This window comes from Vipera berus (genome assembly GCF_964194415.1).
Source record: "Vipera berus genome assembly, chromosome: 12".
Lineage (NCBI taxonomy): Eukaryota > Metazoa > Chordata > Lepidosauria > Squamata > Viperidae > Vipera > Vipera berus.
In genome coordinates, this window is record NC_138215.1 from 20,572,534 (window position 1) to 20,591,927 (window position 19,394).

The window sequence follows — 19,394 nt, forward strand, 5'->3', positions numbered from 1 at the left end:
AATGTTTGCTAAAGATTTTATAACCAGTTAATAGTCCATAAAAGAGTCATAATAAATATTTCAAAATGTATTCCTCATTTTAGATATTTGATATCCATTATTGCTAAAAGAATACCGGTCCTAATTTTTTTTATACTGTCAATCTCAGATGGTGGGGGTGAATTTCAGTGCCAGCTTTTGTTAAGAATTGGACCTGCCCCTTGCAATGCCACGGAGAACCTAGATTTGCATTTTCCAGTTTGCATGTCATTCCCCTTCTCTAGACTTACAGTAAACGCACATTGTTGAATGGGTGGGTGAATGCCCAGGACGGGAACAGAAAGGAACTGATCAGCAGCTTTATAGTATTTGTTCATTTTTCTCAGCATGTGTTGATTTATCAGGCAGTCATGCTTACAGTGCCCTCCTATGCAGATCTACTCAAATTTACTCACGGCAAGTTCAGTGAAACTTTTTCTTGAATAAATGAGGTGGAGAATCTACACTTGTTTCCCTGGGAGGAAATGTTCATTGATTCAGGAAGCAGTTGCACTCAATCAAACTTTTGGGGGCTGAGAAGCTCTAGGCCTAGGGGAAATGATCTGGTGGTCTGTATCCGTCATCCGGTCACTTTGGGTGAGGTGGGCAGCCGTGTTAATGCGATTGATAAATTTGGACAAGAGCGATGGCCAGACAGAGATATTTTTAAGGAAATTAAAGAAGGCAACGGCAAAACCTTTCTGTGTGGTCAGCAAGAAAATGCCTGCCCACTTCCACAGAGTTGCCAGAAATTGAATTTGGGTCAAGGGTCTTGAGGTCCTGCTGGGGTCAACAGGAGTCCTACAGAGGATGTACGAGGTTCAGGCTTCCACAAGTCTGAGCGTCTAGTAAGTGTCCTTAGTGCGATATTCATGGGGCATTCTTTACTGGGTTTAGAGAGAATAGCTCATAAAAAGGTGCAGGGCAGTTCTTCACTGTTTGGCTTAGAAGCTCTGGATTCCAGTAGCAGTTTGAGACCATGGTGGGCACGTTCTGACTAGGAGACCCTGCCCCACCAAGGATGGTAATATTCTCACTCACTGAGAAAACCCTGCCAGCCACTCAAAATGTGCTTGTGCTGGTAAGTTCTAGCTCAATGCACAAGAAGTCTTAGACATCTCGATTTTATTGGAGGACTAAGTCCCTGTTCTGGTTCAATGTGGAACCTTGGTATCACTCAGGCCATAACTTCCCCATGCTGGCTGGGGAATTCTGGGGTTTAAAGTCCACAAGTCTTTAAGTTGCCAAGGATGGACACCCCCGCTTTAGATTTTAAGGATGTAATTGCAATTGGCCCACCAGATTCTGGAATCACAAGTTCACCTGGGTTTTTTCCGGACAATATTTTCAAAATAAAATACCTAAAGTTGCCCTATGGATCACCTACTGATTCCAGGACTCTCTAATTATATTATTAGAGCTTTGCAGATCTCCAGTAAAAAAAAATCTGCTTCTTTTAGTCCTGTGGGTATTTCAGAACAGGGCAAGTTCGAATTCCAGATCTTTTGGAACAGCTGTTTTCAAAAGATTGGCAAAAACAACAAAGAAAAAAATCAGCCCAAATGATGGTGAATCCCTGGCATTGCAAGAACTTAATTAGGCAGGTAAAAAGAAGATAGGAAACACTATATTGGATATCAAATATCATACTGAGGAGTTAAGTTCCTCCTGATTAAATATACGAGAGACAACTTTATAGAATTATAATATATATTTGAAGAGAAAACCATGACCCCAACTAATACTCTGATGCAGGTAATTCATTGGGCATGTGGGTAGGTGTGCATAAGGTCTATACGCACCTACACACACAGAGACACACACACATACACACACACATAAATATTCCATGAAATATTCGTACAAGATCAAGTGTGGTATTGCCTAGGAATAAAACAGGGGAAGGGGTGTTTTTTTGTCAAATTAACTTCGTTAGCACCACACATCCGAAGAACACAAAAGAACAGACGCTAATTCTAAACATCTATTTCTAAAATAGAGTATATAGTAAAACAGATATTATACAGCATAATGTGGTATTTGATAAACAGATAAATATTTGCACTGCGTAGGCTTTTCTTTTTTAAATAGTATATCTTTTTATCTATAGAGAATGAACGCAAAGTAGTTATAACCATACAGGAGGTGAGCAGAACCACACGGAACAGTTAAGTATGACTCAGAAGCTGAGACACAAAGAATGACATAACAAACCAAGCTAGAGAAAATGTATACAGGCCATTACAAGTCCTTAAATTAGTAGTAAAATAAGGAGTTGGTTGATCAAGTTTAAGAAAGCAGTAAACAAGAGATTTTGCATTTACATGCAGATGTCTACAATTGGTATGTCTTTAAATCTATGCACAAAAATCATTGTTTTATTGCTTGACATTCAGTTATGGCTAGAGTATTTTTTTTAACCTTTATTGTGTACTTTGGAAATAAGAATATTGTTAAAGGTGCCATAAAATGGACCGCACGGAAAACAATTTGCAAATAAACCACCTACCACTGCAATTCTTCTTACATTTTTTTTTTAAAAAAGCCTTGTCTGGGGTTTGTTAAATACGTTAAATATATTCCAAATGGGAAAAATACTTCATCGCTTGAAGCCTCCCGTGGGCTCAAACATCCATACAAAAAACGCATCTCCACGAAAAAGGAGCAGGCAGACAGTACGATTTACACAGAGAGAAGCAGCCAGCTAATGTCCTATATTCATCAAAAGAGGGACCACTGGAGGTTTTTTTGTCTTTTTTTACAAATTTTTTTTGTCGCGTCAAAATAGAAAATTTTGGAATTAGGAAAATATATATATACAGTACCTCTGTGGTTTGTGAAATAAAATTCACGATATTGCTTATGAATTTTCTGCATTTCGAGAGGATAACACATGATTGTAGGGTCCTGTGCATTTATGCATCTTCAGTAAATGAGGCGTAAAGCTGGGGGAGGGGTGAAAGAGGGACATATTCTGAATTTCAAAGACAACGGGATGAACTTCTAAGAGTAACTAAATATGTACCCTAACGATAGACTCTAGAATCTGAATGTAAATAATGATTCTTCACTTGGAGATTCAAAATGCACAGGAGCTGAGGATTTCATTTTTGGATTCAGTTGGTTTATTGCTCTGAAGAGTTAAGATTACGCCCTGCTACCCATAAAAATCCAATCGGTGGATTTATTTATTGACATAAAGTAATGATAGGTTACAGTTTATTTTATTTGTAGAAGTTCTCGTATCTAATTTTATTAAAGCAACTGTAGGACTAATGCTCGCCTATAAACGTGATATGCCCATATTCCTCTAAGAGTTTGCATTAGAGTGGGTGATCACAAGACAAATAAGAGTAAAATAAATGATGAAAACGAAGGATGTCCCAATACCTTTTGAGGATATAGCCACGCAGAGGTCGCGGGTGCTCCAACACTGCAGGTTTTTAAGAAGAGACTGGACAACCATTTGTCTGAAATGGTATAGCTTCACTGCCTGAGCAGGGGGTTGGAGTAGAAGACCCCCAAGGTCCCTTCCATCTCTGTTATTCTGTTCTATACCCTCAAACGTTATTGGGACATCATTCATTAATAAACAACTGATTACAGGACTTAGAATGGTTTCCTAAATACTTATTTTTAAAAAAAAAAACACGCAACCACCCATAGTTACATAATAAATTTTAAATTGGTCACACTGTTATTCAGAAATTATGATGGTTTAAAATGGATTTGAATCAAAGGATACTCTAACCCAACCTGGGAAATTTCTGGCTTTGGCTGCCCAATAGCTGAACGTGCTTTTGTTGCCAAACATACAGGTGAGGTTGTATTTATGCTTGCTTTTCTGAAAATGATACAAAAAATTATCTGAAAAAAATAACAACCAACAACTTCTAACACAGATAGCTCTACTCCATGTTTTATGCTAACTCAGTAAGGTCATAGATGTATCTAAAGCAGTGTTTTTGAAACTTATGCCCTTTGAAGATGGGTGGACGTCAACTCCCAGCATTCCCCAGTCAAATTCTGGGAACTGAAGTCCATAAGGGTGAAAATTGCCAAGGATGAGGAACGCCGGTCTAAGGCAATCATCGGGGAACTTGAATCAAAGTGCATGAGATGCTGTGGGATCTGCAGCTGTGTCCTTATTGATCGAGTAGCCCATCACGTTGCCAAGTTTCCAGGAGATTTTTCTGGCAGGACCACTGACCGCCATATTCATTGCCCCTTTGCCCTCTTTTTGATCTTCATGGATCACAGAAACCCCTTCTAATCCTTGGCCCCTTTGGATGAAACCTGTGTCCCTGGCACTCCCAAGATCTGTGCATAGATCATTTAAGAAGTCAATCCTTAGGAAAGTGTGCAGGCTAACACTGGTACAAGGACATGGAATAATCCTCCCGGTGGTTCACATGACCATAGAGAACCCAAACTGCGAGAAAGTTCTACCAGTCCAACTTTAGATACATTGTCTAGCTTTCCTTCCTTGTTTAATTTTATTGCATTGAAATCTCTAGGAGAGCGTTGGGCAACCATGCTGGCTCAGGAATCCTGGGAGTCCACAGGTCATAAAGTTGCCCACCCTTGCTCTAAGATGTCCCAACCCCTTTGGACAAGATGCAACACGTCTGCTCGATGGGAAACTGTTGAGTTGCTCAGAATCAATTCTTGCTCCAAAATCTCGTGACTTGCTAAGGAATCAATCAAAAAAGAAAAGGGAGGGGGGGAGATGATTCTCCCCGTCATGGCTGATCTCTGAGCACCTGAATCCGAACACAACCATCCCAGTAAATTAATGCTTTTGAGCTGTGACCAATTCAGAGGAAAAAACACTGTAATTGCTAGGAGGGGTGTGATCGGAGTAAGAGGAATCCAGTCACGTATTTGAGATGCAATTCGCTTTTCTTTGGCCTGTTCAATAAACTCCTAAATCTTTCCTCCTGTTTAGAAACATGGAAAAAAGGCAAATAATCCATGTCTGAAGAGAACTTCTCATTTCTGTTTCAGCCTTCCTCCTTCAAAGGTTTTGGCACACAATTGGCACTGGACGAGTGGCAACACAGTTAATGCTGATTCTGGAATTACTTAGAGGATCGTTACTATGGGCTGTTTTAAAATAATTTGGGCAATCTTTTTAATTAAATGAAAACCTCTCACCTCACTATTGAGCAGCATATTCCTCTAAATACGCTGCTTCTCAACCTCAGCAACTTTCAGAGATGTGGACTTCACTCCCAGAATTCCCTAGCCAGCATGCTTGGGATATCTGGGAATTGAAGTCTACCCTTTTTAATGTTGCTGAGGATCATTCAGGGGTTTGAAATATTTTTTTTAAGGTTGTAATAATCTATTTAAATAAGTAAGTCAGAGGTTTCTGCAGGGAAGAAATTAAAAATCAATCATGGCAGCTACAACCATCTAATCATTTTGGCCTCCTCCCAGCAGACAGTATAATTAATAACCTCAGTATAATAAATACTGCTTTTTTCCTTTATGTTTAATGCTGTTGAACTCCGCCAGACTCTGCAGGTTGCACCAAATGGCAAACCTGGAACAATAAATAAATAAATTAAAAATTTAAACCAAGTCGCACGAGAGGTTGATTTTGCATAAGGTTAAAGGATGAAATTATATTTGGCACCTAAGGAAATCTATCTGGACTGGTGATCTCTGCAATCCTCCACTCTTCCCTTGTAGAATTTTTTTAAAAAATGTAGGGTAAAAGTAGCCTTGGAAAATCTTGCCACATTCCCTCAAAGTTTCTTTATTTGGGAAAAGCACAAAATAGTATCTAGAAATATTCAGGATTCAATGATTTTTTTTGTTGTTGTTAAAAAAGATAAAAGAGTGGTTGTTTGACATGCATTATGGGATAGTGTTAACTTATTTCCCCAACACACACTGTAAGCCAGGGGTGTCCAACTTTGGTAGGACTTGTGGACTTCAACTCCCAGAATTCCCCAGCCAGCCATGAATGGGGAATTCTGGGAATTGAAGTCCGCAAGTCTTAAAGGCACCAAAGTTGGACACCGTTGCTGTAAAGCCTCTGCTACTGTTGGTTTAGGATGGATCTTTAACAGGGTTAAGTAGCCGAAAGTTGAGAATATAAACAACTGACATTCCACGGGACAAACGTAGCTCTGTCCCAATTAATTGCTCAATATAAGAAGAGCCTGACGTTTCTCAAAAGCATTTTGACCCATAACTCTGGTCTCCCCGTGGAAGAGTTTGAAAGGTCCCTGAGCTTTAACCAAAACTTCTAAGTTCTTGGGCGTCTATTACCGATCACAAGATGGATTGTCATTCACAGTTAAAGTCAATCATAAGGTGCTTATATACCCTTTTTTTCTCTTTTTCCAATTCACACAAAGAGCGGTCAGGGGATGTGGCGGTCAGTGGCAGGGCCGGAAGGAGAGAGGATTCGGGGTTTTGGCAGTGGCGTTAGGATTATTATCTGGCTGCCTCTTTGACAACAGGTGATTCAATCGACATTCCTTAGCAAAAGAAAAAACACCCCTCAACCCCCACCCCACCCCAAACAACCACAAAAAACGACAACGTAAAACCCTGTATAACAAATATGTAATTTTCCCTGAGTAAAACCCGCAAGTGCTCTACGCCCATATTGCACTAGAGAGAAATGAAACACGTGTGCAAAAAAAGCAACAAAGACCGAAGCTTGCGAATACATTTTAAAAAAGAACTATTTTGCGATGGCCTCACGCTTTACGGAATGTCCGAAACACAAAATCACTTCCTTTCACCTATGACGTAACGAAAAAAACCCACCACCCACGCGCCTCTGCTATGGCACATTCAATGAAATCAAATGCTTTTTTCCAAAGACAAGTAGACAAGTTCCATCCACAAAAATAATACAAAGTTGGTTTGTTTTTTGTTTTTCTTTTTTAGAAAAATTACATTGCTTTCTTTCATTTTTTTTCACATTACAAAATCTTTTTTGTTTGTTTCTACCTTTACACAAATCACATTTTATTGCAGGAATAGTTCAAGTGCCACCAAATATTTATAGAAGGGTTAAAAAAATAGAAGTATCTCTAAGTGGTCCAGACAAGGCTTTATATAGAATATTTTTTCCACCTTCTATTTTTGACTTACATATCTTCAACACATTTTTCTTTATTCCATGGACACTTAATGGCCTAACAACAACCACACACGCACATACCCCACACGTAAAGGGTACACACACTCAGACCTTGACAACCTTATGACAATGAAAAGCTCCCTAAAAAGACAACCAAATTTAAAAGAATGTCACATATCAAGTCAGTTCACAATTCTAAACAATAGAAAGACGACTAAGACAGAATCGTGCCATCAAGGCCCAGGACTAGATGCCTTCTTTTAAAATAGTGCAATAGGTCCACCAAAATAGGATGGGAGAATGGAAACCCAAATTAATTTTAACTTCCAGTTTTCTGGAGTTCACCTGCAGGTATATTGTGAAGTTTTGATAGATCCCACCACGGAGAATGCTACACTTTATATAGCTGAATCCCACCTGGAGTTTGTTATCCAACAAGTGTATTAGGCTAGCCAACTTTGGATGTTAAAACTTATTTCTGGATTTTATGTTTTTGCCAATAGGTTTCCCCTCTGATCTGACATTCAAAGTAGACATTGCTGATTATTCGTGGCGTCTTTCATAAGAGGATTATCAGCATCATTTTATCGTTATCAAAATATAATTTGCTATTAACTAAAAGGAAGTGATCAGAACAGAGCAAGCCGGGGAATTCCCTGTGAGTCTTTAGGGAAGTCAAAGTTGAATTTTGAAGAAACAGGGAAGGAGGAAGATTGATGCTTTTGAACTTAGGAGCTGGAGAAGGCTCCTGAGAAGAGCATCGACAGCTGAGAAATGTTTTTTAAAAAATGGATCATCCCACAAGTCAACCTAGAATTCTCACTCATGGCACAAAAGACTAACCTCAAGTTATCCTATTTTGGACACGTGATTTGAAGACTAAACTCTCTAAAAAAAAGTCCTCATGCTGGGAAAACTCAACTTTTTTCTTTCATAGACATGACAGGATATGAGCAAACTCTACTATGGTTTGTGGACATAAGCGATCCTACAGAAGGCTTGATAAAGCAAAGAATGAAAATATTCTTCTCATAAGTTTTAGCTGCCTAGTAAAGTCATCTCTAGGTCAAGGATAAAGGTTAAAGAGCTTGAGACCAGGAGACACATCCCTACAAAGGCTTTATATTCAGATCATTGGGATGCTGAATCTTGCTACACTTTTAACCTATTTTTTTTAAAGAAGAGTAGCTTGCAAGTCTGGCTGACATTACTAGTATCCATGAATAAAGGTCTCAATCACTTTCATTCTTGATGGCATTTTTACCACCAAAAAGATAACTGGAATCAGAATTCAAAATAGCCCTCAGAACGATTAGTAGTCAACAAATTAAAAATACCTAAGCTGTTCTGATAAACGTGAGTTAAGATTCACTGATAATACAGACTGTATTTCAAGAGGCAGGAAAGAGAAATAGGCGAGTATTAAAGATTATGCAGTTGGTTTCCTTAAATACGGGTGATTCAAGAACTCAACCAAAGAGCCTCATGTAGATCTGTGTGGATGGAGACCCCGTTGAATTCAACGGGGCTTCCCAACAGATCAAAGGGCACAGGATTGCAGCCTTGATCACTGGCTCTAAACACAACCATGAAGACCAGGATTCCAACTGGAACTTCTGGTTAGTTTGAGGGGACCCTCTCCAAGATTTTGAAGTGGTCCAAGGAGGAAATGGAATGTCAAAAGGAGAACTGGAGTCCAACTTGTATCACCGCTTTTGGGATCAGATTGTGCATTTGAATAGGATTGCTCAGGTGGATTTCATTGGCCAGGATATATATATAATTCTTAATATAGAGCTTCTTGCTCCTGATTCTAGGGGTAGGTGGCTAAAGTGTAGCACGTGGTAAGCAGAGCATGAATTCAGATTGTTTTAGATTTCAAAATAGTGGACTGACCAAGGTACCAAGGTGGCGGTGGCAACTGTGTGATCCAAGCTCCCCGCCCCCCTCCATGGGAACTTCTGTTTGGAACAAATTGGGAAGCACAGGTGCAAGTAGCAACTCTTGGTTTACAAAAGAATTAGCCACACATAAGAGCAGGTTTTTTAACAAGCCTCCAGCCGTTTCAGCAAAAAGTTGGGTTTCCATGCACTGAATACAAGATTTAAGCCCATGGACACTATCCATGAGAAAAAACAGTTGTATGTACCCTATCTGTCTTAATACGCTGAATCTGTTTCCCTCTCTCCACACACATACACATACACAAACACACACAAAATGTAAACAAAAGTATTAGGACCAATATTTCCAAAACACAAGTGTCTAAATTTGGTTGTCGGAATCCATATTTACTCACCCCAGGAAATGGGCTGATTTTAAAAAGATGTTACTGAAAACCAACACATTTTGTTAAGTGATTAAACATAGCTCTTTTTTTTTTCAAATCCCCACTGTCAGCAATCTGGTTTAAAAATGGGGATCTTTTTTCTTTTTTCTTGCTTCTCCAATAAAATCATAGTTTTAAGAACCAGAGAAGAGTTTAGAAACTTGACTCCCCTCCCTGCCCCCTTGCACAAGACCACGGAAGGGCACCTCATGACCTGGGCCAGCCTCTCTGCCAAAGGAAACGTGGTAAATAGCAGCGCAACCCCCTTTGCAGTGCTCTCCTCCTCCCCCTTCCAACCCTCCGTTGAACTTGGATTTCTGGTGTACATGCAGCACAAACATTGAACACGCCAGCATATAATTTAAAAAGAAAAAAAGGTGCAAAATGAAAGTGCCTTATCAATTCAACAATAAAAGCTATACCAGTTAACTACATTTTTATATTAATTAAAACAATATATAAACAATATCATCTCTTTTGCTATATATTGACTTCATGCCCATTTACCCTGTAATAGATTATAATGCTATTGCTATGGACTCTTTTCATGCCATTCCGCCTGGCGGCAATCACGGTACGGTGAAAAGACATCGTCCTTCATGAAACCATGAGCAAGGTTGTGCAAAACTGATGATGCGGAGCCTCTGCGGTGCACACCAGTCGCCGGAGTCAAGCTGGAGATTCGCTTCGGACCTTGTTCGGTGAGCGTCTCTGTGGGCAGTGAATTACAAGGACAGAGGGAAACCCTTCTTCTGTGTAAACAGAGGCTGAAGACTGAGAAGTCCAGACAGGAAAAAAGGGTCCCTCTGGGTGAGCATCGCAGCAACTCGACCAAGGAGACGAGCAAGTTCGGCCCTTGCTTCGTTTTTCCCCTCCTTCGCCTGGCGCCTCTGCCCGGAAGATGTGCAGTGTGCTGGCTCCCTACGTCTTAAGCAGGGCCACGAAAGTGTCTTGGTTTTGTTTAATCTCTTTCTCTCTTGCTATCTTTCTGCTTGAACGTCTGTCCATTCTAGAAGGCTCGAGAAGACCCCGTTACCCTTCCATCTGCACCGTCGGCTCAAATTCTGAAGTGAACAACTCCTTGTACAAAGGAGGGAAATGAAGTCGCACAATGTCTGGGTATATTGCTCTGAACGCCATGAGCTTTTCTGTATGTCGTCCACACAGGGCTCTTAAGGTAGACACTTTGCATATTAGCTGTGAGAGGAGAGGTGAAATAGATGCAGTCAGTGAAGGGTTTGGCCATTATTTTCCGGGGTGGGTGGGTGGGGGGCTTCAAGGGAGCAGCCATAAAAGCTTTTAAGCCTCCTTGAGGAGGATGGGGTGAGGTCATGGTGGAAGGAGAACCTCATGGGTTGCATCAAGCAGCTGTGTTGGTGGCACCAGGCCTTTCTCTTTTTGGTTTTATAATTTGCTGCTGTTCTGGCTGAAAAGACTGTTTCCTTGTAAGCTGCCCAGAATTTCGTGTTAAGATGGGCTGCTTTGCCAATTTTTTAAATGACTATTTAAAAGTTGTAAGTGCTGTAAGATACAACCTCTTTAACTGGTTGCTCATCTTTCATTTATTCTACTTGTTCCCTATTTCCATTTTTAGGGCCTGCAAAGCAAGAGGGGTTAGAAAAGCTGAGGGACAAAGAGGGGTGGTCCTTCCCCTCTAATCAAATGTTATCTTTCAGAAGCATTATGGGCTATAGGTGAGCAGGGGACCCATAATGCTCATCTAGAAATAGCAGCCTTATCCACGGGGATCTCTTCTTCTGGTAGCAATGTCAAAAAGGATATAAAGAAAGTTGGATTCCTCCCAAGAGGAAGAATCATTCTTCATACAATTTTAAGAGATATCTCCCTAAGATTAAAATTTCTGCATAAATGATGCCCAATTTCTAAAGAGTTGACACCCGATCCATTGCTAAACCTGAGATTCAAAGCCTCTTGACTCTAGTTCAGCATCTACAGCAACTCAAGAAGAAAGAAATACATTATCTATGTTCTACGGAGCAATTTCTCATAATTTGTTCACCTTTATTATTCAGTTTTATTAGATAATCACTGCAATTTCCTCCATCGCATCACAAAATATTCCGTAAAAGAGGATGTTAATTCAGTTGAAAGTTGTACAGCTGGTCTAGTTAGTTAAATAGACTTTTAAGTGCAAAAGATTGTGGTAGATTCATTACCTTTGTTAATATTCCATCTTCTCGATGGTTTTTCTGCAGTACATGTTGAAGCGCAAACTGAATTTTTTGCTGGAGCTTTTCTATTTTTACCTTTTCCTGAAGCCACGATCGATCTAAAAGGGGGGAAAAAGTGGAAAGGGGGGAAAAAAATTCAGGTGGTTCTTTTCAATTTGCAGACATTTTATTCACTGGGTTGAAGTCTTAGGTTAACTCCACTACCATAAACAGAGCAATGCTACTCTCCAGATAGTGCTCCATTCTCCTATGACCTGCCGTCTTCCATTCCGTGGTAGAAAGCAAGAGAGGTTGAGGAACATTTGATGGTTCTCCATCCTGTTCCTGTTTCTTTCAAGAAACGCTTCACATCTTCCCTGAAGTTTGGGGGTCAGTCAGAAGACTTCAAAGAGAGCTGCTGGGTCTTCAAGCTTCAGGAGATAACCAAAAGCACAGCTATGCCACGTTATTCCTCTCCTAAAACATCTACTTGACTTGCAGGATTACCAAGATAAGAGATAACGTCAGGTTTTCAAGCAACAAAACCTGCAGACTATTGGAACTGAACTAAATATATTGCTCTGAAGGAAAAACACAATATTTTGGCTCAGGAGCAGAAAATATTCAAGGTGAATTTGAAAAAGCAGAATTACTTTCTCAGATTGATTCCTTACCTGCAGATAGTAAAACGAAAGCTGAGAATAATGCAATCTCGTCTTCAGTAAGGTGCATAGAACATAAACTCTTTCCAAATTCGAAAACAAAACTAATGAAATCTTCACAGCCTGCAAAATAAAACAGTCAAACAGGGTCTCTTCCAAAGAATGCAACAAGAGGATAAAAAGTGGTTTCAGCTTCTGCTTTTGTACTTAGTATATTAAAACTCTGCTTGGTAATTTTCCAATTTAAATATCAGGGTATCATTGCATAACACGTAAGTCTCATATAAGGTTAAAGAATACTGGAACTGAATTGTGCCCCTGGGTATTTATGATTAATCCTTTGAGTTATTTCTATAAAATATATTTATGATAAAAAATAGTTTGCAAAAAGCAGCACTTTTTAGAAACAACATTTAGAATATTCATTCATTCTAATGAAGCATTTATTGCCTTACCTAATGATTTGAATACATCTGGGCCAGCGTATTTGCCATCGAAGTATACTGTGTTGTTTTGAGAGTCAAAGGCACGACACATTCTGATAAATACAACCTCTAAAGACCCTAAATGAAATAGAGAAAGATTTTTCAATAGCAATATTAAGAAACAAGAGGTTTCAGGTTGCTTTTAAAAGTGTGCCTTGTTCACCAGGGATGCCTTGTTACGGTCTGTGACTTCATTTTTGATTGTATGTTATTTATTAAATCAATTTTATCTATTTAGTATATATAAAACTAATGGGGGGGAAACGTATTTTCTCCACTTACTGTTAAAGGATCCTTCTAGACTAGTGTTTTCTCAACCTTTGCAACTTGAGGATGGGTGGATTTCAACTGCCAGAATTCCCCAGTCAGAATGGGGAAATCCACCCGTCTTCAAGCTGAATTCTGGGAGTTGAAGTCCACCTGTCTTCAAGTTGCCAAGGTTGAGGAACACTGCTTTAGACCAGAGGTCCCCAACCTTTGGGGCACCAGGGACCACCGGTTCCGTGGAGAAATGTTTTTCCGTGGACCGGAGGGGGCCTGGTTTTGTGTGCTGCCTGGATCCCATGGATGGGGCTTTGCTCCTTTGCACGGACCAGTTGCTGGCATGCTGTGGCCTGGTACCAATCCACAGACCGGGGGTTGGGGACCCCTGCTTTAGACTATCAGGTTTTTTTATTCCTCTTGAGAATCTTTCAGCAACATCTCACAAATAATCATCATAATTTACAGTAGCGATTCTAGGATTAACTGAAATGAATGTGGATTTCAGCGTTTGCCTTACTCTGTCACATAATTTCCTTGTCTGGGTTCTTCTTTACCACCAGGAAGGAACACATGGCCTCCTCAAAGGCTAAGGTCACATCCTCCATGCAATAAATGATATGACGAACAAGGACTTTAGTAGATTGCAGGTGGCCTTGTTGAGTTTAGCAAAAACCTGCTCTCCGATAGTGAATGGAGTTTCTACTTTTCATGTTTTATTCATCATAAAGGGCTTGTTCCTGACATTTTTAAAAAATTTAACTGTGGTTTATTTTATTTTTTAGCAGCAATTACTAGTCCTCCCGGAGCAACCAGAGTAACCTGTGATTGACAATAATTGAGTGGAAAGTTTGTAGTTTTAGCTGTTGAGAAGATTGGATTCCCGTTGCAACCCACACTCCACAATCCTTCAGACAAGCAGACACATTTCACAAAAGGCACAAACCTGCTTTTAAAAGCACAATTTGATCGTTTTGGCATAGTTCCATAAAGCCGTCGATGCGTTTGGCAAACTCTACGACATACTGTATTGCTTCTGTTATCTTCACCGCACATAACTGCCACATGATCTCTCTTTGCTGGGGAAGAGAAAGAAGACCCAAGTACTTCACAATGCCGACTGAACTCTTCCCAGGAAAGACTCCGAACGATTAAAATGCATTCGTGGACTCGTGGACTTCAACTCCCAGATTTTTAAGGGAAATCAGAGCATCGGTCTGGACTCGAACAGCCCTACTGCTTGTTTGAGATGTTCTGGTCACCTTTTTGTTTTTCAATTTGCAAGTTTAATTACAACAGCTTGGTATTTTTTAATTTTAAAACCTATATTGCGAAGCGCTTGGACCCCAGGGAAAGGGGGTGCTTTACCTCTCTACAATGGATCTTCAAAAGAAACAACCCCATTGGCCAGAAAAAAATACCTTGCTCTGATAGTTCTCAATTTCTTCCTGCAGAAACGTTTGCCAGGTGATCTGTTGCAGCTCTTCCCTCAAGTACTGGCAGGTTTCCATATGTGACTTAGAAATGTTCTGTGCCAGGTGTTCTGGAAAAGCAAAAGTTCCCAGGCGTTAGCCAAGAGGCCGCACAGGTTCCCGACTCGCAACTCCTAAGTCGCCAGTTCTCATTAGCAGCAAATTTGCACAGGGCTGGAAGGAGGCTTATCATTCTCAGCGCCTGCCTGCATCCTTTTCCCCCTGGCTTCGGGTCCTGAAAGCGGCTGTGAGCGATGGATGACTGGCCCCGGATCCAAGCAATTCTGGCTAAGCTGCTCTTTTCCAGATGTTTAAGATGTGAACTCGGCTTATTGCTGGCTAGCTGACTTGGGTCACCTGGCCTCTGTCTGAATGACACCGTTTCTGATCGCTTGGAGAGGGGAGAGAGGGGCTAAGTGACGGGTAGGGGAGGAAACTGTAGCATCTAAATGCTGTTGCACTGTATTTGAATGCCGTTCAAAGCATCCAGTCCTTTTTGAAGAAATGACCTAAGGAGCTAGTCCAGGGGTAGGCAACCTTGGCTCTTTTATGACTCGTGGACTTCAACTCCCAGAATTCCTGAGCCAGCTGGCTACCCCTGAGCTAGTCAAACAAAGGCTGCAGACAACAGATTCACTTTTTTATACCGGGTCGATTTCCCCCAATTATTATCCCATATTACCTGCAAGAGAGAGGCTCTTATTGCTACATCCGTTCAAGGACAGACGGGTTCGGCCCAGGCTGGGAAGCCTTTGTTTAACAGGAGCCCTTGACTTACAATCCCAACCAGGATCAGAATTTCCATTGTTAAACAATGGAAATGAATCCCATCCAGTGTTACAACCTTTTTGCCATAACTGTTCAGTGAATCACTGTAGTTCTTAAGTGAACCGTGCAGTCGTTAAAACGAATCCGGCTTCCCCCATTGACTTAGCTTGTCGGAAGCCAGGTGGGAAGGTTGTGGGTGGGGATCATTGTCATAAATACAACAATGCCCAAAGTTTGATACCGTGACGGTCGTAACTGCGAGGACTGATTGCAAGTCACTTTTTCAGGGCCACTCCAATTTAGAACAATTGCTAAGCAAATGGCTGTAATTCAAGGACTATCTTTCACTGTCGTACACAATTGCTTTTCAAACAGGGTTCACGTGGGGCAAAATCGTAAATAATTTTCACCGCCAAGAATACTCCTCTTGGCCGTGATTTGGCAGACAGACCCACATCTACTTCTTTGTGTAAAGGGGCTTTCTGCACACCAGGCTGTGCAGGTTTCACAAGCACATTTTTTAATCACAGGTCCAGCTGCCCCCAAATAAAATCAGATGAAGCAGCTTAATTTCATAAGCCATTAAATAGGAAGTCCCAGAAATAACTGCCGTAATCACTAACTAAAGAGTTTCTTTGTGGAGATGGACGTGAGACATGCAAGAACGCAATGCTGTAAGCTTAGATCCCATTTCAACGAGGAATATATTTGGATTTTCTGCATTGTACATCAGGTCTTGGTTGAACTGGTATCTACTAAGGTTGCACTAAATCCATTGGCCATCCTCACCCAAAACCTGCATGTTGGGTCATCATCACTGCATGGGGAGAGTTAGACAATCAGTTCCCTTCCAGAAAAAAACCCAACACTCACACAACCTCCCCTTTGAGACAGCCTGGAAGACCAACAAAGCTAAAATAGCCAAGCTGAGGGGTCCTTGGTGCTCTTTGAGCTTAGTGGCTTTCTTGCAGATGTTTCATGACCCAAACTGGGGAACATCATCAGCGCCAATCGATAGCCAATCTATCAACCCACAAAGCCCAAGCAGGAATGGGGGACTACCAAGCCACTCTTCCTGAGCCAAGCTGTATCTAGAGGAAAGGACGGACTTCTAGGCCCAGAGACCCTCTTGGGAGGGTGGGGTGTCGCTTTCCATCCAAAGGCAACTAAGAGAGCAACTACGGTTTCCCCCCTCTGTATCATTACCTAATTCTGCCATGGACACAGTAGGAGAAGTCTCCCCATTGGTAAAGGAGCAATATGGAAAGAAGCCCGTCGTGGGTGTGTAGTCACAGATTGGTTCTGGTTTGATGCCATTAATATCAAGCCCCGACTGGTCTGGAGAAGGCTGTATGTCTAAGTAGAAGCTGCTAACCGCAGAGTCGGCTTTGCTACCTTCAGGAGGGTGACCATCTATGTAATTACTGAGGTCATCGTGCAGGTCCGTCAGGCCATTAGCCGTGATGCTGTAGCTCGGGGTCAGCGGCTCCGCTTCTCCGGGGGGCTGTTGGTGGTCTCGCTGCTGCTGCTGCTGCATCCGATGCTTCTGGACCTCTGCGTACAAGCTGTCCCTCTGTTTTTTGGACATGCGACCAAACTTGACGGCTGGAAGACAGTAAAAAAAAAATAGCTCTGGTCACCTTCCCTTACCGCCAGGCCAGCGCTTGGGAGACGGCTACGTTCAAAGGCCGCATGGAAGTCCACCCATCTTTAAGTAGCCCAGATTGAGAAGCCTGCCGTGGAAGAGTCTGAAGGGATGGTTCATATGTGGGCAAAAATCAAAAGGGCCATCTCATGTGAAAAAGAACGCCACTGATCAGGCCTACATTTCAGCTAGATTTTTTTTAAAAAAGGACTAAGGTGTTTAACTTGCAGAAGTGCCTAAATGTGGGTTCTCTGATGCAAAAAAAGTAGATTTTTTCCCCCTGAATCACAGGAATCTGCATCTCTGATGTCATTCAAAGACAAACATTTTAAACCCTGTTGGGATTCAGACCTGTCTGAACACTCAGATTTCAGACTACGTCTGAAAAGAAAGAACGGAAGGAAGGAAGGAAGGAAGGAAGGAAGGAAGGAAGGAAGGAAGGAAGGAAGGAAGGAAGGAAATTTGAAGTTACACTTTGCGATGTGAGGAAACGTCTTTTCGAGAAGCCACCCATTGGTGGCTTAAACGCAAGTGTTGCAGTGTTGGATGACATGATAACATTTGCATAATTCTATGTAGCAGGGATGCAGGGAATTCAAAACCCCCGAGGCTATGAAGCAGAGGGGATTTCAAAATGAACTCTTTCAAGGTAGTGGACAAGCTGGCAAAAGCCAAGGAGGGTCTCTCTCCCTCTCCCTCTCTCTCTCTGCCTCTCTCCCTCCCTCTCTGCCTCTCCCTCCCTCCCTCCCTCTCTCTCAGGCCCACAAGAGAGCCGAGCGGGGCTGGGGGGGCTCACCGTCTCGAGACATCCCCACGGCGAGGCATTTCTGCAGCCGGCAGTGCTGGCAGCGGTTCCTGCTGGCCCGATCGATTAAGCAGTTCTTCTGACGAGGGCAGGAATACGTGGCGTTGCTCTGCTGACTTCTCCTGAAGAAGCCCTGCGAAGGAGCCCGAGGGGACCCAGGGGAGAAGAGAAGGGGGGCCGTATAAGTGCTCCTCCTCTTGCCACCCTCCATTTCGGGACCGCCTGAAGTTGCAACGGCCCTGCACAAAGCGACTTATGGCCGTTGGTCACGCTTACAACCGCTGCAGCATCCCCCGGTGGTCACGTGATCAGCATTCAGACACTCGGCCACTGGCTTGTATTTATGACGGTTTCCGTAGCTTGGGGTCAGGGGATCCCCTTTTGTGACCTTCTGACGAGCGAAGCCAACGGGGGGAAGCCGGTTTCACTTATAACCACCCTGTGACTGAACAACTGCAGTGATTCGCTTAAGAACTGGGGCAAGAAAGGCCGTAAAATGCAGCAAAGCTCACTTAACAACTGTCTCCCTTAGCAACATGAAATTTTGGCTCAACTGCGGTCGTAAGTTGAGGACCACCTGTATTGTCGATTCTTAGGGCAGGTCCTAAGAGCGTTATGATCTTGCTGGCTGGGGAATTCTGGGAGTTGAAGTCCACAAGTCTTAAAGTTGCCATGATTGGTCTAAATCAGGGGTCTGCAACCTTGACAACTTTAAGACTTGTGGACTTCAACTCCCAGAATTCCTCAGCCAGCTCTGAAGTCCACAAGTCTTAAAGTTGTCAAGGTTGCAGACCCCTGGTCTAAATCATTTGCTGGGGACCACTGAGGGGGCCAAGGAGTTGGTCTGCAAAAGAGGAAACGGCTGCCCTCCCTCTCCCAAGTCTGTCTCTCTGTGTGTCTGTGTGTCTGTGTGTCTGTGTGTGTTTCTGGGCTTCCCTTTTCTGTGAGTCACAAAGCTCGTGTTTGGTCTTTTGACAATTTACATTTAATGAATTGATTCCTACAGTTCATTAACATGCCCACTTCCACTTCTGTATACACATATGTCTTAATTAGCTGCTCATTGGCTGTTTAATTACAAGAAAACAGCTGACAGCTGCCTTGCTGCCTTCTAATGGCAGCCTTCTGAAAGGGATACACACCAGCCTGTGACAACAAAGACTTTTTCATAATCTCATGATTTATAGCTAACAGTTACAGATTTCCATGTATCATTACCTTTCACCATATTCCAATAATTGCCAATTAGGAGCCAGAGAGTTGTTTTTCCCTTACTCTACCAATTTTCTACCCCTAATTCCGAATTTTTAAAACAAACATACTTAAAAAAACCTCTATTCCACTTACAGAACTTTGGGATCACTGGGCAAAGGATTCATCTGCCTTCTAGCCTGAAAATTAGGATATTATTTAATCACACCCTAGGATATTGACAAGCTTGTGCTAAGAAGCCCTGTACCGTCAGGGTGGCCAAGGCTCCTGGCTCACGGAAGGCAATTCTAGATCCGAGAAATGACGATCTATTTAAAACATCCTGCTTTATTTACCAAATTTGTCTGCTTATTTTATTTATTAAATTTGCTTGCCACCCATTTCTCCACAAGGTATTTGAAGGTGAATGTAAAAATTCCTCCAAAGCAAAAGCAGAGTTTTATGCAAGAGAGCTTGAA

At 41.9% G+C, this 19,394-nt stretch overlaps 1 protein-coding gene across 1 annotated transcript; it reads right to left on the reverse strand.

The window, feature by feature from the left end:
* Window positions 1-6,514: 6,514 nt before the first annotated feature.
* Window positions 6,515-17,853, reverse strand: RORA (RAR related orphan receptor A). Its single transcript, XM_081337094.1, has 8 exons — window positions 17,716-17,853; window positions 16,481-16,879; window positions 14,456-14,577; window positions 13,981-14,113; window positions 12,744-12,851; window positions 12,301-12,411; window positions 11,633-11,745; window positions 6,515-10,652 (listed from the first exon to the last, which is right to left on the reverse strand). Exons 1-8 carry the CDS (start codon window positions 17,726-17,728, stop codon window positions 10,488-10,490), a joined length of 1,164 nt encoding a protein of 387 aa, XP_081193220.1. The 5' UTR covers window positions 17,729-17,853; the 3' UTR covers window positions 6,515-10,487.
* Between the last annotated feature and the right edge of the window lie 1,541 nt (window positions 17,854-19,394).